Source organism: Tamandua tetradactyla, chromosome 4 (genome assembly GCF_023851605.1).
Source record: "Tamandua tetradactyla isolate mTamTet1 chromosome 4, mTamTet1.pri, whole genome shotgun sequence".
NCBI classification, from domain to species: domain Eukaryota; kingdom Metazoa; phylum Chordata; class Mammalia; order Pilosa; family Myrmecophagidae; genus Tamandua; species Tamandua tetradactyla.
Window position 1 is genome coordinate 27347167 of NC_135330.1, and position 18125 is coordinate 27365291.

Here is an 18125-nt window from a genome sequence, read left to right on the forward strand (position 1 = left end):
ATCAAGATTTCTACCCTCAGTTTTCATTAGGAAAACAATAGATTCCATTATGCATCCAAGGACCATTAATTGAAAATGAACCAATACATGACCATTGTAACTATGAGAGAAGCATAAGGAATTTGAAAGGTGGCCCATGTGGCATCTCTGATTTAGCAAATGCTTTGGTGAAAACTAGAGTCTAAGGTGAACAAAACAATAAGCTTGTGACTTGGGTGTGGTCGCCCTCCTGAAAGATGTAATACATCTGATGTCATCTCCAATCTCCACCCTAAGGGTAGGAATTCACAGTGTGAAGAAGCTCTGGGGAGGAATAAGTATTCAGAATGGCTCAGTCTAAATGGCCAAGTCAGGATATCAAATATTGGGTGCAGTGAACTAGAATAGTGACTTACTCCCCCAAACAGCCATTTGACCCCTACCACTTTGAAGAAATTTCAAGTTGAGGAAATGACTGACTGAATAAATAACTTTGATTCTAACTCAAAGGGTAGGCTTAACTGGTTAAAAGGTCGTCACCTCGTCAGTGCTTGGTTCAGAAATGTAATTAAATTCTTGTCAATGCGAGATCAATAGAGTATTGCTGGAGTTTTCTAGAATTCTTTCTCTTGAGAGCCACTGGAATTTTTTTTTCTCTCTTTTTTTGGGTCTCCCACTGAATCTAAACAAAGTGTGTAGTGCTGATTGATACTGGCAGGCATCTTAAAACCCCAAGAGCCAGAATCGGCTTCACAATGAGGCTCAAATTGTGAACAGCATATTATAAGGGAAAAAAGCCTGACCCTTGATAGTAATAGAGTCCACCAACTGCAAATCTAGCCTATCTCTCAACTATATGAATGCATGCTGTTGTTGCTCACCCAATATCCATTTTCTCCTTTTTTCTTACTATGAGAACCCAGAATGTTTTTAGAGTGGCAAGAGTGAGGAGCCCGTAAAAATATATATTGAGATGAATTTTCAGATAGGTGTGGTCTTGGCTTGGAGAGGGGGTCCTTCCTGATTCCTGAATTAAGGAAAATGGGTTCCCTCTTCCTGAAAGGCAAATGGGATGCCTGCAGATATTAGTGTCACCTTGCCATCCTAAGGATAAATCAAGTCACAGGTCAAGAATGGCTGTAAAAGAGGCAACAGGAGCCTGGATCCATGAAGTTCTTCAAGTTCTGCCTCAGCCCTCTTCTATTTCCAGATGTCTTGTTATATCAGAAAAATGACCCCATACCTTGTTATGCCACTATAGTCAAGTTTCTGTAATGTGCAGCCACATGCATTATGAGCTGACAGACACACAGGTGGTCTGCAGACTACTCTGAGAAATACTGCCCTATTACACTAAGGTATCCAGAAAGTTCTAAATAGTTTGGGCTTGGCTTTTTTTCTTGTATTTCTTTCTGTTTTTACCTTGATTATGGTTTTCCCTGGAGTAGAGAATCAGGTATTATTTCAAAGTCTTGTTGAAATGAAAAGGAATAATGGATTCTAAGTAATAAACAATCACCATAAAATTCAACTTTATTTGACTTTGAAGAATAAAATTAAAAATGACATCAATACTATGCAGTATAAGAATGTTTCTCCTACTTTGAATTAAATAATTTAAGATTGTGGAATATAGTTGAATTTTTTTCAATATTTACTAAATTTGCTGGTGAGATTACTATAGGAAACATTCAGGAAGCACTAGTAGCAATTTCACATAACAAATTTGCAGATCCTGTGCTTAAAACAGTAATATATTAATTGTACAATTCTTGATAACATACTCTATTATAATTGCCCTCAGCTGAGAGCAGAATCTCATTTGAGTTTTAGGGTATCTTTTATTCTGCAGAATTTTGAACACCTCGAGTATAATGCAACTATTAAAATTAGAGCTGTTATAGCAGTCCGTCAATTGCTTGTAAAATAAATGTAGCAATAAAGTGTTTCGGCATCTTCTAAGTAAACTCCTTCCCAGATAAACTTTCAGCACTTGAGCCAGGATATTAATTAGCTCAGTCTTTAACTTGACTCCACACATCACACTGGTGCCATTAATACCCTTTTCTAAAATGGGATCCGATTTTCAACTATAAAAGAAAAATGTAACATATTAGACCAGGAACATTTCAGGAAAAGCTTACCTATTAAATGCAACCAGAAAGCTTACTGAAAAGTTTCCATCTATTATCTCAGAAAATTACCTCTAAAAGATTTCACATATAAAGGGCTTTGAGGGGAATATTATAATTACTGTGCATCTTTATATGATCATCATGTACAGAGATACTACCTTAATTCAATTAGAGTAGTCTATCACAAGTGCCCTTAAGTGAAAGAGAAACCATGGGAGAGTTGAATTCCAATTCACTTCATGACTGATTGCAGGGTAACTGCAAACATTTTTCTTAAATAGAAATGAGAATTTTTAAATAATAGGACTGGAAAAGTTAGTGACAAACCAGGACCCCAATTATTTGACTCCCAATTAGGTTTCCTATTTGTGAAATGGGGTCCTTTTAGGAAAAAGGAGAGGATGATGCTACGAGGGCTGCTTAAAACGAACTAAGTTTCTTTGTTAAAAGAAATCACTGACTGTAAGCTCAATAATGCAACTTTCTTCCCCACAGCAACACTACAAATCACCTTGGCTGCTACACGTTGACAGTAGCAGGACTAGAATTTCTATTAGATAGGGTGTGTGGTTGGGAATGCACCTGTAGAACACATCATTTTTCCTTAGATGGCATGTTTATTGGGGTGATTTGGTGAATGACTGATAGAAATGGGGGGTGTGATGGTAAAGGCCTCTCAAGTCTGCCCTTGGCAGCACCACTGCCACCTGGCCCACTCTGCCTTTGCCTAGCACAGTTCCAGCCCCATGAATAAACACAGTGCCCTGTCAGAGCCGTCCTCTCCACTCTACCCACCAGTGGGCTCTGCCCCAAATTACCCAAATTAGCTCCTAATAGAGGCCCCTAGAGCACTATCCTTGCAGGCTATTTCCCTCCCCTCCATCCCCCGCCAATACATACACATCCTCCTCACCTCTACTCTGTTCTGGCCCAATATGACAGGCTCCTTTCCCTCCCCAACACTAGGTATGACTTCAGCATGTCTCAGACCTTTTCACAGTAGGAAAAGATACAGGGGTGGGCACACCTAAGTGATTCTCCATAATAAAATATTTTGACACCTCATGTTTTATCTTAAAAATTCATGCACATTTGTCATCTTACTCTATGTTTAATATGAAATAACATTTGAAAAAACTTAATAATTAAATGGGTTAACTGTTCCCTGAAAAAAATCTTCAAGTAAAACTGATCTTGAGAAGATGGCCATTATGGGCCTGTGGCTCCACATAACTCCCAGCATAGCACCCATCCCTCCATGGGGATTGCACACTCCAAAGGGAGAAACACAGATATATAGACTCTAATTCCATCATGACGTATCTCCTTCTGCATCTCTAATCAATCCCACAGATCCCTACTTTTAACTAAATGTCACAGGAAGAGGGTGAAGAAAGGGGACATTGGAGAGAAGGGGAGACAAAATTATACCTTTCAAAAATATTCTATATTTTAATTTTTAAGTAATTCGAGTGAACTTTAGCCCAGTTGGTTCAAATTAACAAGTTGCAGCTTGGAGTCTCCTCATCACCTGCATTTTGCTACTGGACTTCACAGTTTATTTTAGCTGTGTTAGGAAAATCTAATCAAAGTGTCAAGTTCATTACCTTACTTTTTTTCCAGTTATATTCTGTCTTGGTTGTTCCACTTCTTTCAGTGGCTAAGGCAAAAAAAGAATATCAGTATTATCCAAGCTATTCCAACTATAAGCATTAAACAGAAGAACTAAATTAGGAATTTAAGAATAAAGATGGCAGGATATAATTTTCAGATACTGGTTTTTTTTCTCCCTATGTCTCTCCTTTCCCTTCCCTTTTTCAAATGGGTTCTTTGCTTTCTTCCCTTGAGAAAAGTTGTAATGGGCTCCCCAAAGTCTAATAGAGGACCAAGACAAACTCAAATCAGAAAAGGCAGGCTACACACTCGATTAAAACAGCTGGGTGGAGGGACTGATGTGGACTAAAGCAAACTTGAGAGTAGCTGATTTCTCTATAGAAGTCTGCTACTCAACTCTGATAGTTGTCACTGATAGGAATGAGGATGAAATGTTGGGAGACCTGATTTTTTTCACAAAAAGCTCAAAATCTGGGTCTTTTTGGTGCTTGGATGTTAATACTTGGTAAATAATTTAACAAAATTTAAAGGAAACATGTATGGGAGCCAAACCCAGGGTACTGACTGAATCTAGTCCATTGGCCTGCCATTTGTGACTTTTGACCCAAACCTGTTGAGGAATACAAAGTGATATACTTCCCTCACACCAAAAAAAAAAAAAAAAAGATTCCAGAAGACCCAAGGGAGAAGATAAGCCTATAGTCCCAAGAACAGTAGGGAACTGTGCCCTGCTTGCTGAAGTGCCTAGGATCTCAGATTTATCCGGCTTCAGGGTGCCCCTCTTCAGTCTGGCTGACAAACCCGCTAAGCCCCCAGCCTGGCCAGACTCCTGTGCCCCAAGAGTGGTGTGGAAGCAGCAGAGTGACACACCTTAAGAGACTGTTGGGCTTGTGTAGTGGTCATCTCAGTGTTACCTGGAAGTGACCCATGAGCAGATGGGGCTCCCTAAATCATGATGCTGATCGTGGATGGAAAGTGTTAAGCTATAAGAGTGACGGTGAACTTGTTGCTAGGGGAGACACATTTGTTTAATGTCTGTCTCATAATTATTTGTTTAATGTCCCTGATTTTCAGCCCCATAAGGGCAATTGGATTGGTTGCCAACTAGTACTTGGCACAGTGTCCAGCACCCAGTGTGTTGCATTTATAAAAAATATGCATATGGGGAATGGTGAAGTTTCATTTTATGTATGAACTTGAAATAATGACTCCCTGCCCCCAATGAACAATTTATGCATGCTGGCAGGCCATATGAATTGTAAACATAAGATGGTACAGACTAGAGGAATAAATCAAGGATGACTCTTTTTAAGTTGGGGCAGCTGGGAGAATGACTACACTGGATTTGGTAGGGCAGTGATGCCAAGCACTGAATGAAAGATCTCTAGCCTTCTTTGTATAATGCTTTGCACCAGGATACGTGCAATTATGTGCTTCAAAAATAATTAGTGGCTACAATTACTTAATGACTATATAAATGCACATCAAAGCAAGTACATTAAGTTGTGTAATGTGACTGTGGTTTGGAATACCCAAAGAGCATGGATCAGGTTCCGTTTTCCTTTGGTTCTTGGAAGCAAACCAGCACCCCATACTTGGGCTCCCCTCCATTCCTGTTCTGCCCACAACAGCACTGTGTGGTTCCAGCCTACCAGGGCAAGAATAAAGTATAACACAGACGCTGTCTCCCCAGGATGTGGAGGGAGAGAAATGGGAGAGGAAGAGCCACCTGGATTTCACTGTCTGGAAGTCTCTAATATGTTAACTCCCAGCAGCACTGAGGCAGCCAGGGAGTGCTCAAGGATAGGGGTTTCTCTTCCCAGATGATTTCTATGGCCCTTAGAGAGGCTGGCTAGTTATAAACCCACATAATGCCCTCCCAAATCATTTTCTTAAAATTAAATGAATTGTATTGTAAAATATATATATACAAAGCAAAGAAGAAAGCAGTAATTTTCAAAGCATACTTCAAACAAATAAAAATAAAAAAGAACACCCAAAACATCCCATAAAAAATGTAAATGAATTGTAGCTATATCAGAGTTCCTTCTCAATGGTTTTCCTACCACCAAAGAGCCGTCCCTTACCTATGGCTGTGGCACTGTTATTAATATTGGTGGAAGGCTCAGATGCTAGGATAATCAGCAACTTGCTTAAATCCGAAGTGCCCTGGACCTAAAGAAGAAAAATCAAAATTAGTCAAAAGAGCATTTCTTTGATTTCTAAATTGACAGCTCTCTAATCTTTCTAAAGAATATAAGCCTTCAACCTCAGCTTAATCTTAATGTTAATTTTAAATCCCTTTACATTGTTTCAAGAAGTCCTGGACCAGCAAATCATTTTTTTTTAATATTTATAGATGCCAGAAAAGAAATGTCTACTCATTATTTGTGACTAGGCTGGAAATTTCCAGTTTGGAAAAATACAGAATTCCCAGGATCCAGTGAGTAACTGCAGCATTGATGCTTCAGGGCTCAGGTCCCAGCCCCGCCAGGACAGTAGCCCACGTGCCACAAAATCTGTCTCCCCTGAATACAAGTAGCAAAGTAATAACAATTATATCAACCATTTTCAGATATCACATAGTATCACATTTAATCCTCATACTAACCTGAGATGACAGTCACCGCTATTACTCCCACCTTACAAATTAGGAAACTGAGGGTCAGAAAGGAGAAGCAGCTTGCCTATACTCAAACACCCAGTAGGCAGAGAGACCAGGTTTTAAAGCCCAGAGTGCCTGCATTCAACCCCTGGTGTCTTAAACTAAACAGCAGGTATTATTCCCATCGCCCCTTGCATCTTATCCAGCTTTTCCAGAATGTAAATTTTCTTCTATTTAATGACTTTTCACAGCCCAAGCAGGCAGAAAGGGTCTCCCCAAAAGGGGAGAAACTTACTACAAAATTAAAGAGATGTCACTTAGGATTTTCTCACAGCCAGGATGTTCTCTCCAGTCTTTCCCATCACGCCCATGGCTCAATGGCACGCAGCTTGTCCCCAGGAGGAACTTTGCTTCAACTCTTCCTATCGCCTATTATGCCCTAGCTTTTCACACTTTCCCCCTTCCTTTCAGAGGTGAAGGAAAAGATATTATACCCACTATTAATTTGTACTCACAGCCCCTAATGTGGCAACAAAGTGACCATGGCCTCAGCTCCCTTGTTAACCAGTGCAGATACTTCCCCGGCAAGCTAGCAAATGCTATTGATGCCTTGACATGAACTAGGAAAAAACACTCCATCCTTCCTCTGTGAAAGCCCAAGCCCCACGCCAGGGCAAACAGCACAGCAACAGAAAGCAAGCCCATTCCAATCACAACTTGTCCCTCCTTTCTACCCTTGTGTAGGGCACAGCCTGTATTATAGTACACAGAAGGCTTGGGTACATTTTACTGCTTTGTCATGGGTGGATGAGAACTACTGGTTCTTTACAGGTTAAATTTCCTTACCCCCCCCCACCACCACCACCATCCTGCTGGGTTCAACTTGAGGTGTCAAGGAACAGATCAGGTACGAATCGTGGGACACGCGAAGGAGGCATAGCTCAAATAGGCATCTGGAATACCAGGGCTGACATCCTTGTGGCATCACAGATTATTTCAGTCATGGTTGGGGTGGATGATTCTGTGCAGGTTTTTGGCACATTTTGTGCTAACAATGTCCCTCATGCACATCCCATGTGGTGCCAGCCTCTATGACGGCCCCCATATATTTCTTTTTAAGGTGATCAGTTGAGTTTTAAAGTCACTTATGGGGTACTCTAAAAAGCAAATAACTCCCTCTGGATGACCTTCCTTACCTGCTCACAGGTTTTAGGTATAATGTAAGGTGCAAGATATGGTTTCCTTGTCTTTGTATCAATTACACTGCCATACACAATAATAACGAATTTCATATTCATATTATCAATAATCATTTCATTATAGCTTGATAAGGTCTCCACATAGGCATGATTGAGTGTCACACACTTCTGAAACTTTAAGTCCTACAATAAAATTACATATTTTTCTATATATCATACAAACAGATGCACGGTATCAAGAAAAAAGAAAATTCAGGAATCTGAGTTGAGGGTGTCAGAAGGCATTTGGACCCTGGGATCAACAGATAGAATCTGGTTAGGGTTCAGAATGGCCTCTGAAAAGATTCTGAATGCAAAGTTTTTAATTTGGTATTGTTTAGTGACCTGGAACATGCTTGTCCAGCTCTTATGAGCTCTGTGGGCAGTGGGCTCTGTCTTTTGGCTTTATTTGCATAGGAACCAAGGTCTTAAAGAGTTTATATTGATAGAATCATCATATGAAGAATCATAATAATGAGTTTTACCAAGCAGTGAAGTAGATCACAATTGATCAGTGAACAAACAGTAAGAAGTCAAAACAAAACCCAGCACGGTATTGAGACTGAGTCACTTCAAGCTCAGAATCACACAATTTTAGAACTGGAAGGGATTATAGAAGTCAGTCCAGTGGTAGAAATTTTTTGGACAGTGCCCTGACTGGGGAACATCCAGCTCAGTCTGAACACCTCCAGCATGACCCAACCCTAGGGCCTTGGTCCTCCACAGGCAAACACTTACTTGCTGAAGGCACCAGCACAGCTGGGATATCAAACAAATGAGAAAATTAGCAAACTTACCTAGAATTTTGCAACCAGAAAATTTAAAGAGTAAGCTATTTTATTTTTTAGGATACATATGTTTTCCTGTGCCATGGTTTAGGATGGGAGAGATAGCATAATCTTTTCATTGTCTAGGGATTCTCAAAGTCATCATTGAACCTTGGAAGCCTTACTGTTGTTCTTTAATAGAAAAGGGCTGAAGGAAGTTAACCAAAGTGTTAAGAAGAGGTTCTCTGGGGAATAAAACTGGACATTGAAGGTTGTGCTGGTTAATTTCATGTGCCAATTTGGCTAGGTTATGGCATCTATAACCTTGTTTGGTTAAGCACTGGCCTGCTTGTTACTGCAAGGATATTTCCTAGGTGGAATTTGCATCTATTATCAGTTGATTGCATCTATAATCAACAAAAGAGACTGCCCTCAACAATGCAGGGAGCCTTCTCATCGAATCCAGTGGGCTGGCTTAAAAGTCAGACGTCAGAAGATTTTCTGCCTCAACTTTAGCATTGGCTCTTGATGTAATTCCTAACCAGCCAGAATCCCCTGGGGAATTGGAGTAAGCCTTCAGCATCACATTTCTCCAAGTTTCCAGCTTGCAGCCTCCGCTAGGGAGTTCAATTTGCCCAGCTCCCATGGTCACATGAGCCAAATACTTATAATAAATCTACATATATCCCTTTGGTTGGGATATCTGTTTCTCTGGATAATCCTAATACAAAAGTTATTATACTTTTTGTATCTGTATTTTCTAATTTATGTAATGAATATATTTTGTTTATGGATTTAAAAACAATCTAAGGACATTCACCTTAATATTGAGTCAACTGGAGTGATACAAATATTCTAAAAATGATCATGATGATAAGTACACAACTATGTGATGACATTGTGAACCACTGATTGTATACTTTGGATGGACTGTATGTATAGGAAGATATCTCAATAAAAACATTTTTTTTAAAAGACTACCAATATCCCCTTGCTTGCAATGCTATTTTTAAAATTTTACTCTGCATTATTTAAGATGTACAAAAATATATAAATAATAGATAAAAATAAATGTACATAATTATGTGATGATACTGTGAGCCATAGATTGCATACTTTGGATGGATTATATGGGGTATGAATATATTTCAATTAAATGGCATTAAAAAAATTGAGTCAACCTATTGGTCCTAACTCTCTCCTCTGGAGTTTCACACTAGACTCCAAATGTGTCCTACTCCTCATGAAGAGACAAGGCAAAAGGAAAAGAAAAGAACCTAAATCCTCTTAGCCTTCCACTAAAATTTTTCTGAAAGTTATTATGGCCATGTAGTAAAAGAAACTTGCCTGGCTTAGAATAACACACTAATTTTTAAACCCAAGATTTATATCCAGTATCTCAGCTCAATGAATATTGTATACTTGCAGGTCTCTCACTTCTCCAGTTTCTGACTCATGGCAAGGGCTCAAATAATTATTAAATTAGGATACAAACATGGAATTTTTAATTGTGCCAGTTAAGGGACAGATTACACTAATACACTTTGGAAAGGAAATTAGAAAAGGTTCAGTCACATCAATAACGATTTTGAAAAGGCTAGAGATTTATTATAATGTAGGAAATGTAGATTATGATAAACACTAGACTACATATTCATTAACACATTCATCTCAACGCTGTTCCTGACTCTCAGGGGTCTAGCTATTTAATATTCTCTGAATCCACTTTTTTGTTGTTGTTAAGGGATGACTGGGGAAAATCAGCCATGACAAGAGAATTGGCCAGCTGCAGGAAGTTAGGAAGGATAAAAGAGTGGTTAATTTTCTAGTTTTTTTTTTTTATGGAAGATCAGATGCAACTTTCCTTTCCATTGTTGTCTCAAAAACATGAACTAGAGTTTGTAAAAAATACAGTAAACATAAGTTCATTCATATTTTAATCATGCAGTTTACCTCATCAACGAGACTTGATTCAAAATACTGATAGGCAGTACTGAGAGCTAGCTTCAGCCATATTTTATATTCCAGGGATGGCCAGAAGACATCAAAGCCTTCATACAAATCCTCCAGGGAGATAAAGCAGGCCTAAAAAGACAAGAATAGTAGTTGGGTTCGGGTGTCAACTTAGCCAGTTGATGGTGCCCAGTTGTTCTATTGCTGTGGACTTAAATCATCAGCATGTGAAAGTCATCTATAGCTGACTACATCTGCGGTAGGCTAAGGGGAGTGCCTTAGCAATGAGTGGCGTTTAATTTAATTAGCTGCAGGCTTAAAAGAGAGAGGTCAGAAGAGAGAGAAGCAGCTCAGCACAGGTCAGCTCTGTGCTTAAAGCCAACATAGAACCAGATACTTGGAAATGTAGAAGGAAATGCCCTGAGGAAAGTAGTTTGAACCCAGAAGCCAGGAGAGAAGGCCAGCAGATGTCGCCAAGTGTCTTCCCATGTGACAGAGAACCCAGATGAAAGCCAGCTGCCTTTCCTCCAAGGAAGTGAAAATTTGTAACTAAATAAATCCCCTTTGTGAAAGTCAATCCATTTCTGGTGTATTATATTCCAGCAGTTTTGCTAAAATAATAAGGTACCAGGACAGCAGTAAACTTGATTTGGAACTAAAGGAAAAGACCATCAGAAAACAAGATGCCTAAAGATTTAAGTTTTATTTAACCTCTCAGAAAAACTATCAACTTTACTATAATTATGATGGTCTGCCACCTAAAGGTGGATCTATTGTGGAGAGGCTGTCATCTACATATAAAACTTCAAATTTTACAGTACAATTAAAGCTATAGGCTTAACAATAATAAGGCTAGGAAAAGTACATATGCATCAATAGCTATAATAAAGGATAATATGGTACATAAGCCCAAGATTCAGGAACTAAGATATATAAACATCAATTTTCATCACCATAGTCAGTAATGTGGTCTCATCCTCAGCATTTGTCACAGAGGCAAATTGTTTCCTGAATAAAGAAGATTGCTCTTTCAGAATTCAAGGTAAATGAACTTCAGTGAATTCATCTCAGCCTTGTGACTAAATGCATGCCTTCTATCCTCTTCCAAAAATTAAATGGTATGAAACTGATGAAGCAACATTTTCTTCCATTCCATATACCCATAAGATTCTGGACCCTGCTGTGCTGCACTTCCCATTCCCAAATGACAGAATTCTCTATAAGCAGGAACCTTGGCCCATTTCTATTTGAACCCCCCATACCTAGCAGAATGTCAAACCACTTATTTGTTGAATAGATAACTTCTTAGCAGGTGAAAAATGGAAGACAGAGAATTTAAAAATATACAAGTACTCTTAAAAATAAAAACCACTGCACTGGTACCATTCATTGAGCAGGTACATGCGCCAGGAACTTTACAGAGACTCTTTTGTCTTAATGCTAATAACATCAAAGGGTAGACAGTACCTCTATGTAATAACTAATGGAACTAAAACTCAGAGAGTGTAACTAACTTGTCCAAGAGCCCTATGACCAAGATGTGGTAGAGCTCAGGAAAGCATGGCCTTTGAAACAAAATCTGCATTCTTTCAACTGGTCTACACTATCCCCTGGTAGCTGGTTAGATGACTAAATAAGAATACAGCACCCAAAAGAAGAGATGCTGGCATTCCTTATTTACTTGAGGAAGAATTAACTAATAATCCACAATATAAATAGAACCAGTCTCTTACCTGTAAAATAGTTTCACAGATGGCAGTATATTCAATTTCACGCTTAAGCAGACAGCTCAACTCTCCGATTATGTCCCCACAAGTGCAGTACTCTGTAAACATGCTTTGGGACTCTCTCTTAGGCATGATGGAACTGTCTATTCCAAAGGTAGGAGGTGAACTATGCAACTGCAAAGGTAAAAAAAAAAAGTACAGAGATATAAAAAATTAAAAAACGCTTGGATCAAATCATAGGCACTTCTACTGCTTCTTGCAAGTATTACACTAGAAGGAAAAGAGTATGAGTCCTGTCAAGCAGGAAGAATTAATCTTCACAAAAATCACGGTCTTCTTCACATTTCAACTCCTCAGAATAAGGATTTATTTTTAATTAAGAGATGACCCCCCCTATTTACAACTCTGTACTTACTTGACTTCTTATATAAAACTCCCCACCAAAACTAGTAATTTCAGTCTGCAACTAATGCCAGAAACCAACTCGGAGGCCATTAGATATTCTTATCTAACGAATAATGCCTCAGGGGAAAAATTTGTCGATAATATATTTTCATAAATCAGATATCATGAATTAATATGCCTCTGAAACAAGCCAGGATTTCAGTGAAAGCCTTGATACTTTTAAATGTTTAAGAATAATTACCATAAGACATTAACAGGAGTTTTTCAAATGAATATGCAATGGTTGAGAAGCTTCAGGAAGAGAACTGGTAGGCCAGGGTGAGAGAGGAGGAGAGGTATCAGACTTCAGGAGGAAGCTACAGGAATCAACTAGAAGGATTACAGAATTTTCCAGAAAGATTTACCTATAAACATCAAAGAGGAAAGCTTTTGTTCTGGACACAGGTAATAAGGAGCAAAGAATCACTGAGGAAGTTGCTGTGAAAATTACCCCTCTCCTGACAATTACCATTCAGACTTTTTAGAGGCATTAGTGCTTCCAAAGGACTTTGAAAAAACTTTAAGTGGCCGCAATTATGAATGCAGTTAAAACAACCTCTGAGTGATGAGGAAAGCCTCTGTTTACTAGAAAGAGATTTATCAAGGAAAGAAGATGACAGTAATCTAGGTAATGCCCTGAAGGGACTTTGCAGACAAAACTAAAGTTGCTAATCAACTGACTTTAAAATAAAGAGATTATCCTGGATTATCCAGATAGGGTCATAGCTGTTAAAGTAGAGGAGGAAAATTAGAGTCAGCCAGAGAGGTAACAGTGTGAAATGGATTCAGTATACCTTTGCTGGTCCTAAAATGTAAGGACCCACGTGCAAGGACTGGAGGGAGGACTCATCAGGGCTTAAGGGTTGCCCCAGTCACCAAGAAAACAGGCACTTCTGTTTTATAGCTACGAGAACCTGCATTCTGCCAATGGCCTGAATGAGCTCGAAAAGAGGGTTCTCCCTGAGAGCTTCCAGAAGGGAGCAATGCCCTATGGACCCCTTGAATTCAGCCTTGTGAGATTCAAGCAGAGAAATCACCTGAGCCCACCCTTCTTCTGATCTAATATATAAAAGCTGCTAAATTTGTGGTGATTTGTTAATGCAGCAATAGAACACTACTATACCATCATCAGCCCAAATGTCATTGGACTTGGATTTTAAGAAAGCATGGCTAGTCCGGCCATAGCAGAAAAATTCCACACGGGAGAATGTATGCTTCTCCTTATATTTTAAATGTATGATTTGACTTATTTAATAAATACTGGTAGTGATATATTTTTGTTAAAATTCCAAAGGAGAGAAACAGAATAGGATAATGACTAAGTGCAAGAATACTGAAGGCAGACTATATAGATTCAACGCTCTCCTTGGCCTCCTACTTATGTGACTTTAGGCAGTGAATTAATTTCTCTGTATATCAATTTTCACATGTAAAAATAAGAGTTATTTTACAAAACAGCCAAAATGTCCATCAACAGACGAGTGGCTGAACAAACTGTGGTATATACAAATGATGGAATATTATGCAGCTTTAAGACAGGATAAACTTATGAAGCATGTAATAACATGGATGGACCTAGAGAACATTATGCTGAGTGAGTCTAGCCAAAAACTAAAAGACAAATACTGTATGGTCCCACTGATGTGAACCGACATTTGAGAATAAACTTGGAATATGTCATTGGTAACAGAGACCATCAGGAGTTAGAAACAGGGTAAGATGATGGGTAATCGGAGCTGAAGGGATACAGACTGTGCAACAGGACTAGATACAAAAACTCAAAAATGGACAGCACAATACTACCTAATTCTAATGTAATTATGTTAAAACACTGAATGAAGCTGCATCTGAGCTATAGTTTTTTTTGTTTGTTTGTGCTTTTTGTTTTTTTCTTTTTCCTTTTTTTTTCTTTTTTATATATTTTTTCTATTTTTTATTTTTATTATCATTTTTATTTTTTTCTCTATATTATCATTCTATATCTTTTTCTGTTGTTTTGCTAGTTCTTTTCCTAAATCGATGCACATGTACTAAGAAATGATGATCATATATCTATGTGATGATATTAAGAATTACTGATTGCATATGTAGAATGGAATGATTTCTAAATGTTATGTTAGTTAATTTTTTTAATTAATAAAAAAGAGTTATTATAATTAGTCATTACATATTGCCTTTCCTGACCACCTTCCAAAAATTACATATAACCCCCTCACCTCTCCACCACTTCTAACAGTCTATATATTTAACTTATTTATCTTGTTCATTGTCTCTTCTTCCTTCTCAGTAGAGTGTAAGTTCCAGCAAGACAGGTATTAGGTTCAAAGACAGACTCGGAGACATAGGCAAAGGAGTTTATTCAGGCACCAGTATGGTCCCGCTAAGGAAAACAAAGGAGGATCTTTTATATCTGAGGGACTGGGCTGGGAGATAAGCAACCAGAGGTTTTGGTGGGGCGTGGGAAGTTGGGAAGTTGGCAACTCTTCATTGGCGGGGTTTAAAAGTTAAATGCCACTGCAGTCATGCAGGGCTGTAACTGCCAGAGGGCAGATATCATAGGAATGCAGCTGCCAGAGGTAGGTATTGGGTCAGAGGGTTACTGCAGGAATGCAGGTACCTGAGGGTGAGTTTAGGGTCAATTATGGAACTGCTGTGCGGGAATTAAGGGCTAGTCACATTATGGGGGAAGGGGTCTTGCCTAGCAGCAGGGATTTGCTTCTCTTTTGTCAATTCTATAACTAGAATGAACAGCGCCTGCTGCATGATAGAAATGAATACATGTTGAATGGGTGAGTGATTACCTGAAAAATAATAATACTTAGGATACTGCCAGATATTTAGTGAGTGCTATATGTGTGACAGTATTATATTTTATTATAATAATCTCTACCATCAATTTGATATTTTTTTAAGATCTGAAATACCCATTCTAAAAACAGAAAGCCAAATATATTATTTGCCCCATAATAAGGGTTTGTGACTTGTGACGATCATCTGAATCCTAGGAATCATTTGGGTCATAAGGTAGGGCTCACCTATGTATTCAGCTTCCAAAGTTCAGATGCTAAAGGATACTTATCCCCAACATTCTCCTGAAATATCTTTTTCTTGTTTCTGTCTCTTCTACTATCTCTCCATCCCTCTTTCTTCACCAAAAGTCTCCCACTGATCAGATTAAAAACTTTATTTTCAATCCCCTTCTTACTTGACTTGTGTGAAAATCTCACTTTATGGCCTACTCCCTCATTCTAGAACCTTCCATTCCTTTAGGAGAATAACTTAACCACTCCATATATTGAACTCCTTATCTGCACAGCATGAAAAATAATTCCTGGGAGGACTAAATAATGATTATGAAAATCTTTTGTAAAATGTGAAGCACCTCTCACATGTTGGGTATTATTATCTCTCAGCTGTAATATTTATTCCAAGCAGAAATGGTTCTATGTGTGAAAGAGACTTTTAAAAAACTAGAAACTTTCTTAATTCCTAAATTTATCCTTGTGCTACATTATATTACATATTTTAAAATACATATCCAGTTTTTTTTTAAAAATGGTCCCTTACAATTGCCATTCCTGAAATAATTAGGTAGATTCCTTGTGGCATTTCACCTTCTTTACATATGATGTCTCCATAGTCAAAATATGCAAGTTTGGCTTTTTCCTGAAAAAAAAGAAAAAGTAAAAAGAGAGTAAACATAAAAACGCCAATGGAAATAAGGTTTAAATGCAAAAAAACGGTTTTCAAATAGCATTAAAACTATATTATCTTTCGTTTTTTTAAAAATCTGCTGACATATCACATCTACTTTTAGGAAGAAAAGGATAAGCAAACCAAATGTAGACTTTGTGATTAGTAGTACCCAACTGATATAAAAACCCAGTAAAATGTTTATGAAATGAATGAGTGAATGAATGAATAAAACTCCTTTAGCCCCTATTTGAGGCTTGGGTTATAATGGTAAACTAAAGAAATTCCCTGCCCCAGAAGAACTTTTTGTTAGGTTGGGTGGATAATTACAATAAACTGTGGTAATTCTTACAAAGAAGACAGGGACAGAGTACCATGGGAAAATGCAGAGAGGCCACAGCACTCTGTCTTGGGTAACCAGGGAAGACTATATAGAGGAAGGGACAGGTAAACTGAGACCTGGAGGAAGAGTAACAGATAGCTTAGATAAGAGGTGTAGAAGCCCATTAAGGCAGAGGGATCAGCATATGCAAAGACCCTAAAGCAAACAACATCTGCAATGTGATAACACAAAAGATTCAACTTGGCTCAGGCAGGGAGGGTTGGAGACCAGGACCAAGTTATCCATTAGGCACAGCAGGCACAGTCCTAGGGTCCACAATACTTTTAGGGACCCAAAATAATGTTTTAATTTCTTTTAAAATCAGAATTTTAAAAATGAACTTTTAGGTTAAAGAAAATGTTTTACTATATAATACTAATATATTCATCCTTATTCCAACACAGTAAAAAATATGTTTTAAACACTTTTTTTATGAAGGAAGGGGCTCACAAAGACAAAAGTGCCTAGAAGCCCATGAAGGTCACACTGCTTCCCTGGACAGGTAGTTGGAAAAGTGGGCCAGGGTCAGATCTTGAAGGATCTTCTCAGCATATTAAAGAGTTTGGACTTTTTTCCAAATCTTTCAGAAGCCACTGAAGGGTTTTTTAACAGGAGATAGTGACAGATTTGCCTTTTAGAACTATGCACAGAAACATTTTCCCAAATCATCCATAATGGGTATTTCTAAGAATGGGGTGGGGATATGAATAAAGGCTTTCACTTGTCACTTCAGGTGCTGATACAGACAATGACAAAGATGCTCTGCCCAATGCACTCAAATGATCAATTCCTGACACACGGGAGTTCAAGAAGAGAAAGAGTTTATTGCTTGGCATGAAGTAGGTGATCAGATGACCTATTGGTCCCAAAATCTGTCTCCCTGAACTGCAATAACTCTGATAGTTTTATAGTATTAAAAGAGGACAGGTCCTGATCTTGAGGCTTGCTCTTATAAAACTTATTTCTGTAACAGGGAAGCTAAGCCTACCTATAATTATGCCTAATAGTTACTTCCAGAGGACCTCTTTTGTTGCTCAGCTGTGGCCTCTCTCTCTCTCTAGTCCAACTATACAAGTAAAATCACTACCTTTCCCCCTATGTGGACATGACATCCAGTATATGTCTTCCTGGTATCATGGAACATGACTCCCAGGGATGAGCCTGGCCTGAGCACCATGGAATTGGCAATGCCTACCTGACCAAAAGGGGGGAAAGAAATGTAACAAAATAAGGTATCAGTGGCTAAGAGATTTCAAATAGAGTCAAAAGGCTATTCTAGAGGTTATTCTTATGCAAGCTTCAGCCAGATATTGCAAATTGCCATGGTTTGCCAAGCCCCAACCAACAGTATTCCTATAAACCCTAAAGAATACCCAGAGCTCTATCTGAGACTGTATAAAAGTTTCACTCACCAAGTTTATTTTTCAGAAACCTAAAACCTCCAGCTGGTTCCTAGGCCAGATAAGACCTGAAACCCAGAGTTACCAGTCTCTCCAAAAGCATCAACCACTTGCACACCCCGTCCCCCATAATGTCAATACCCCTCTCCAACATGAAGTTAGAATGTTCACTGCCCCCAAATCCCTGG

General features: G+C 38.5%; 1 protein-coding gene across 5 annotated transcripts in view; it reads right to left on the reverse strand.

Moving 5' to 3' along the window:
• Positions 1 to 1494: 1494 nt before the first annotated feature.
• SLC9C2 (solute carrier family 9 member C2 (putative)) overlaps positions 1495 to 18125 on the reverse strand; it is a 101847-nt gene continuing 85216 nt past the window's right edge. For 3 of the 5 annotated variants that reach the window (XM_077156996.1, XM_077156995.1, XM_077156994.1), the window contains exons 22-28: positions 16030 to 16128; positions 12025 to 12192; positions 10292 to 10423; positions 7530 to 7715; positions 5816 to 5903; positions 3722 to 3774; positions 1496 to 2069 (exon numbers count right to left, since the gene is read on the reverse strand). In XM_077156996.1, the coding sequence (XP_077013111.1) occupies positions 2034 to 2069; positions 3722 to 3774; positions 5816 to 5903; positions 7530 to 7715; positions 10292 to 10423; positions 12025 to 12192; positions 16030 to 16128 (762 nt within the window). In that variant the 3' untranslated portion in view covers positions 1496 to 2033. Of the gene's footprint in view, positions 2070 to 3721; positions 3775 to 5815; positions 5904 to 7529; positions 7716 to 10291; positions 10424 to 12024; positions 12193 to 16029; positions 16129 to 18125 lie in introns of all 5 variants that reach the window. The other 2 variants (XM_077156998.1, XM_077156997.1) reach the window with 1 other exon arrangement.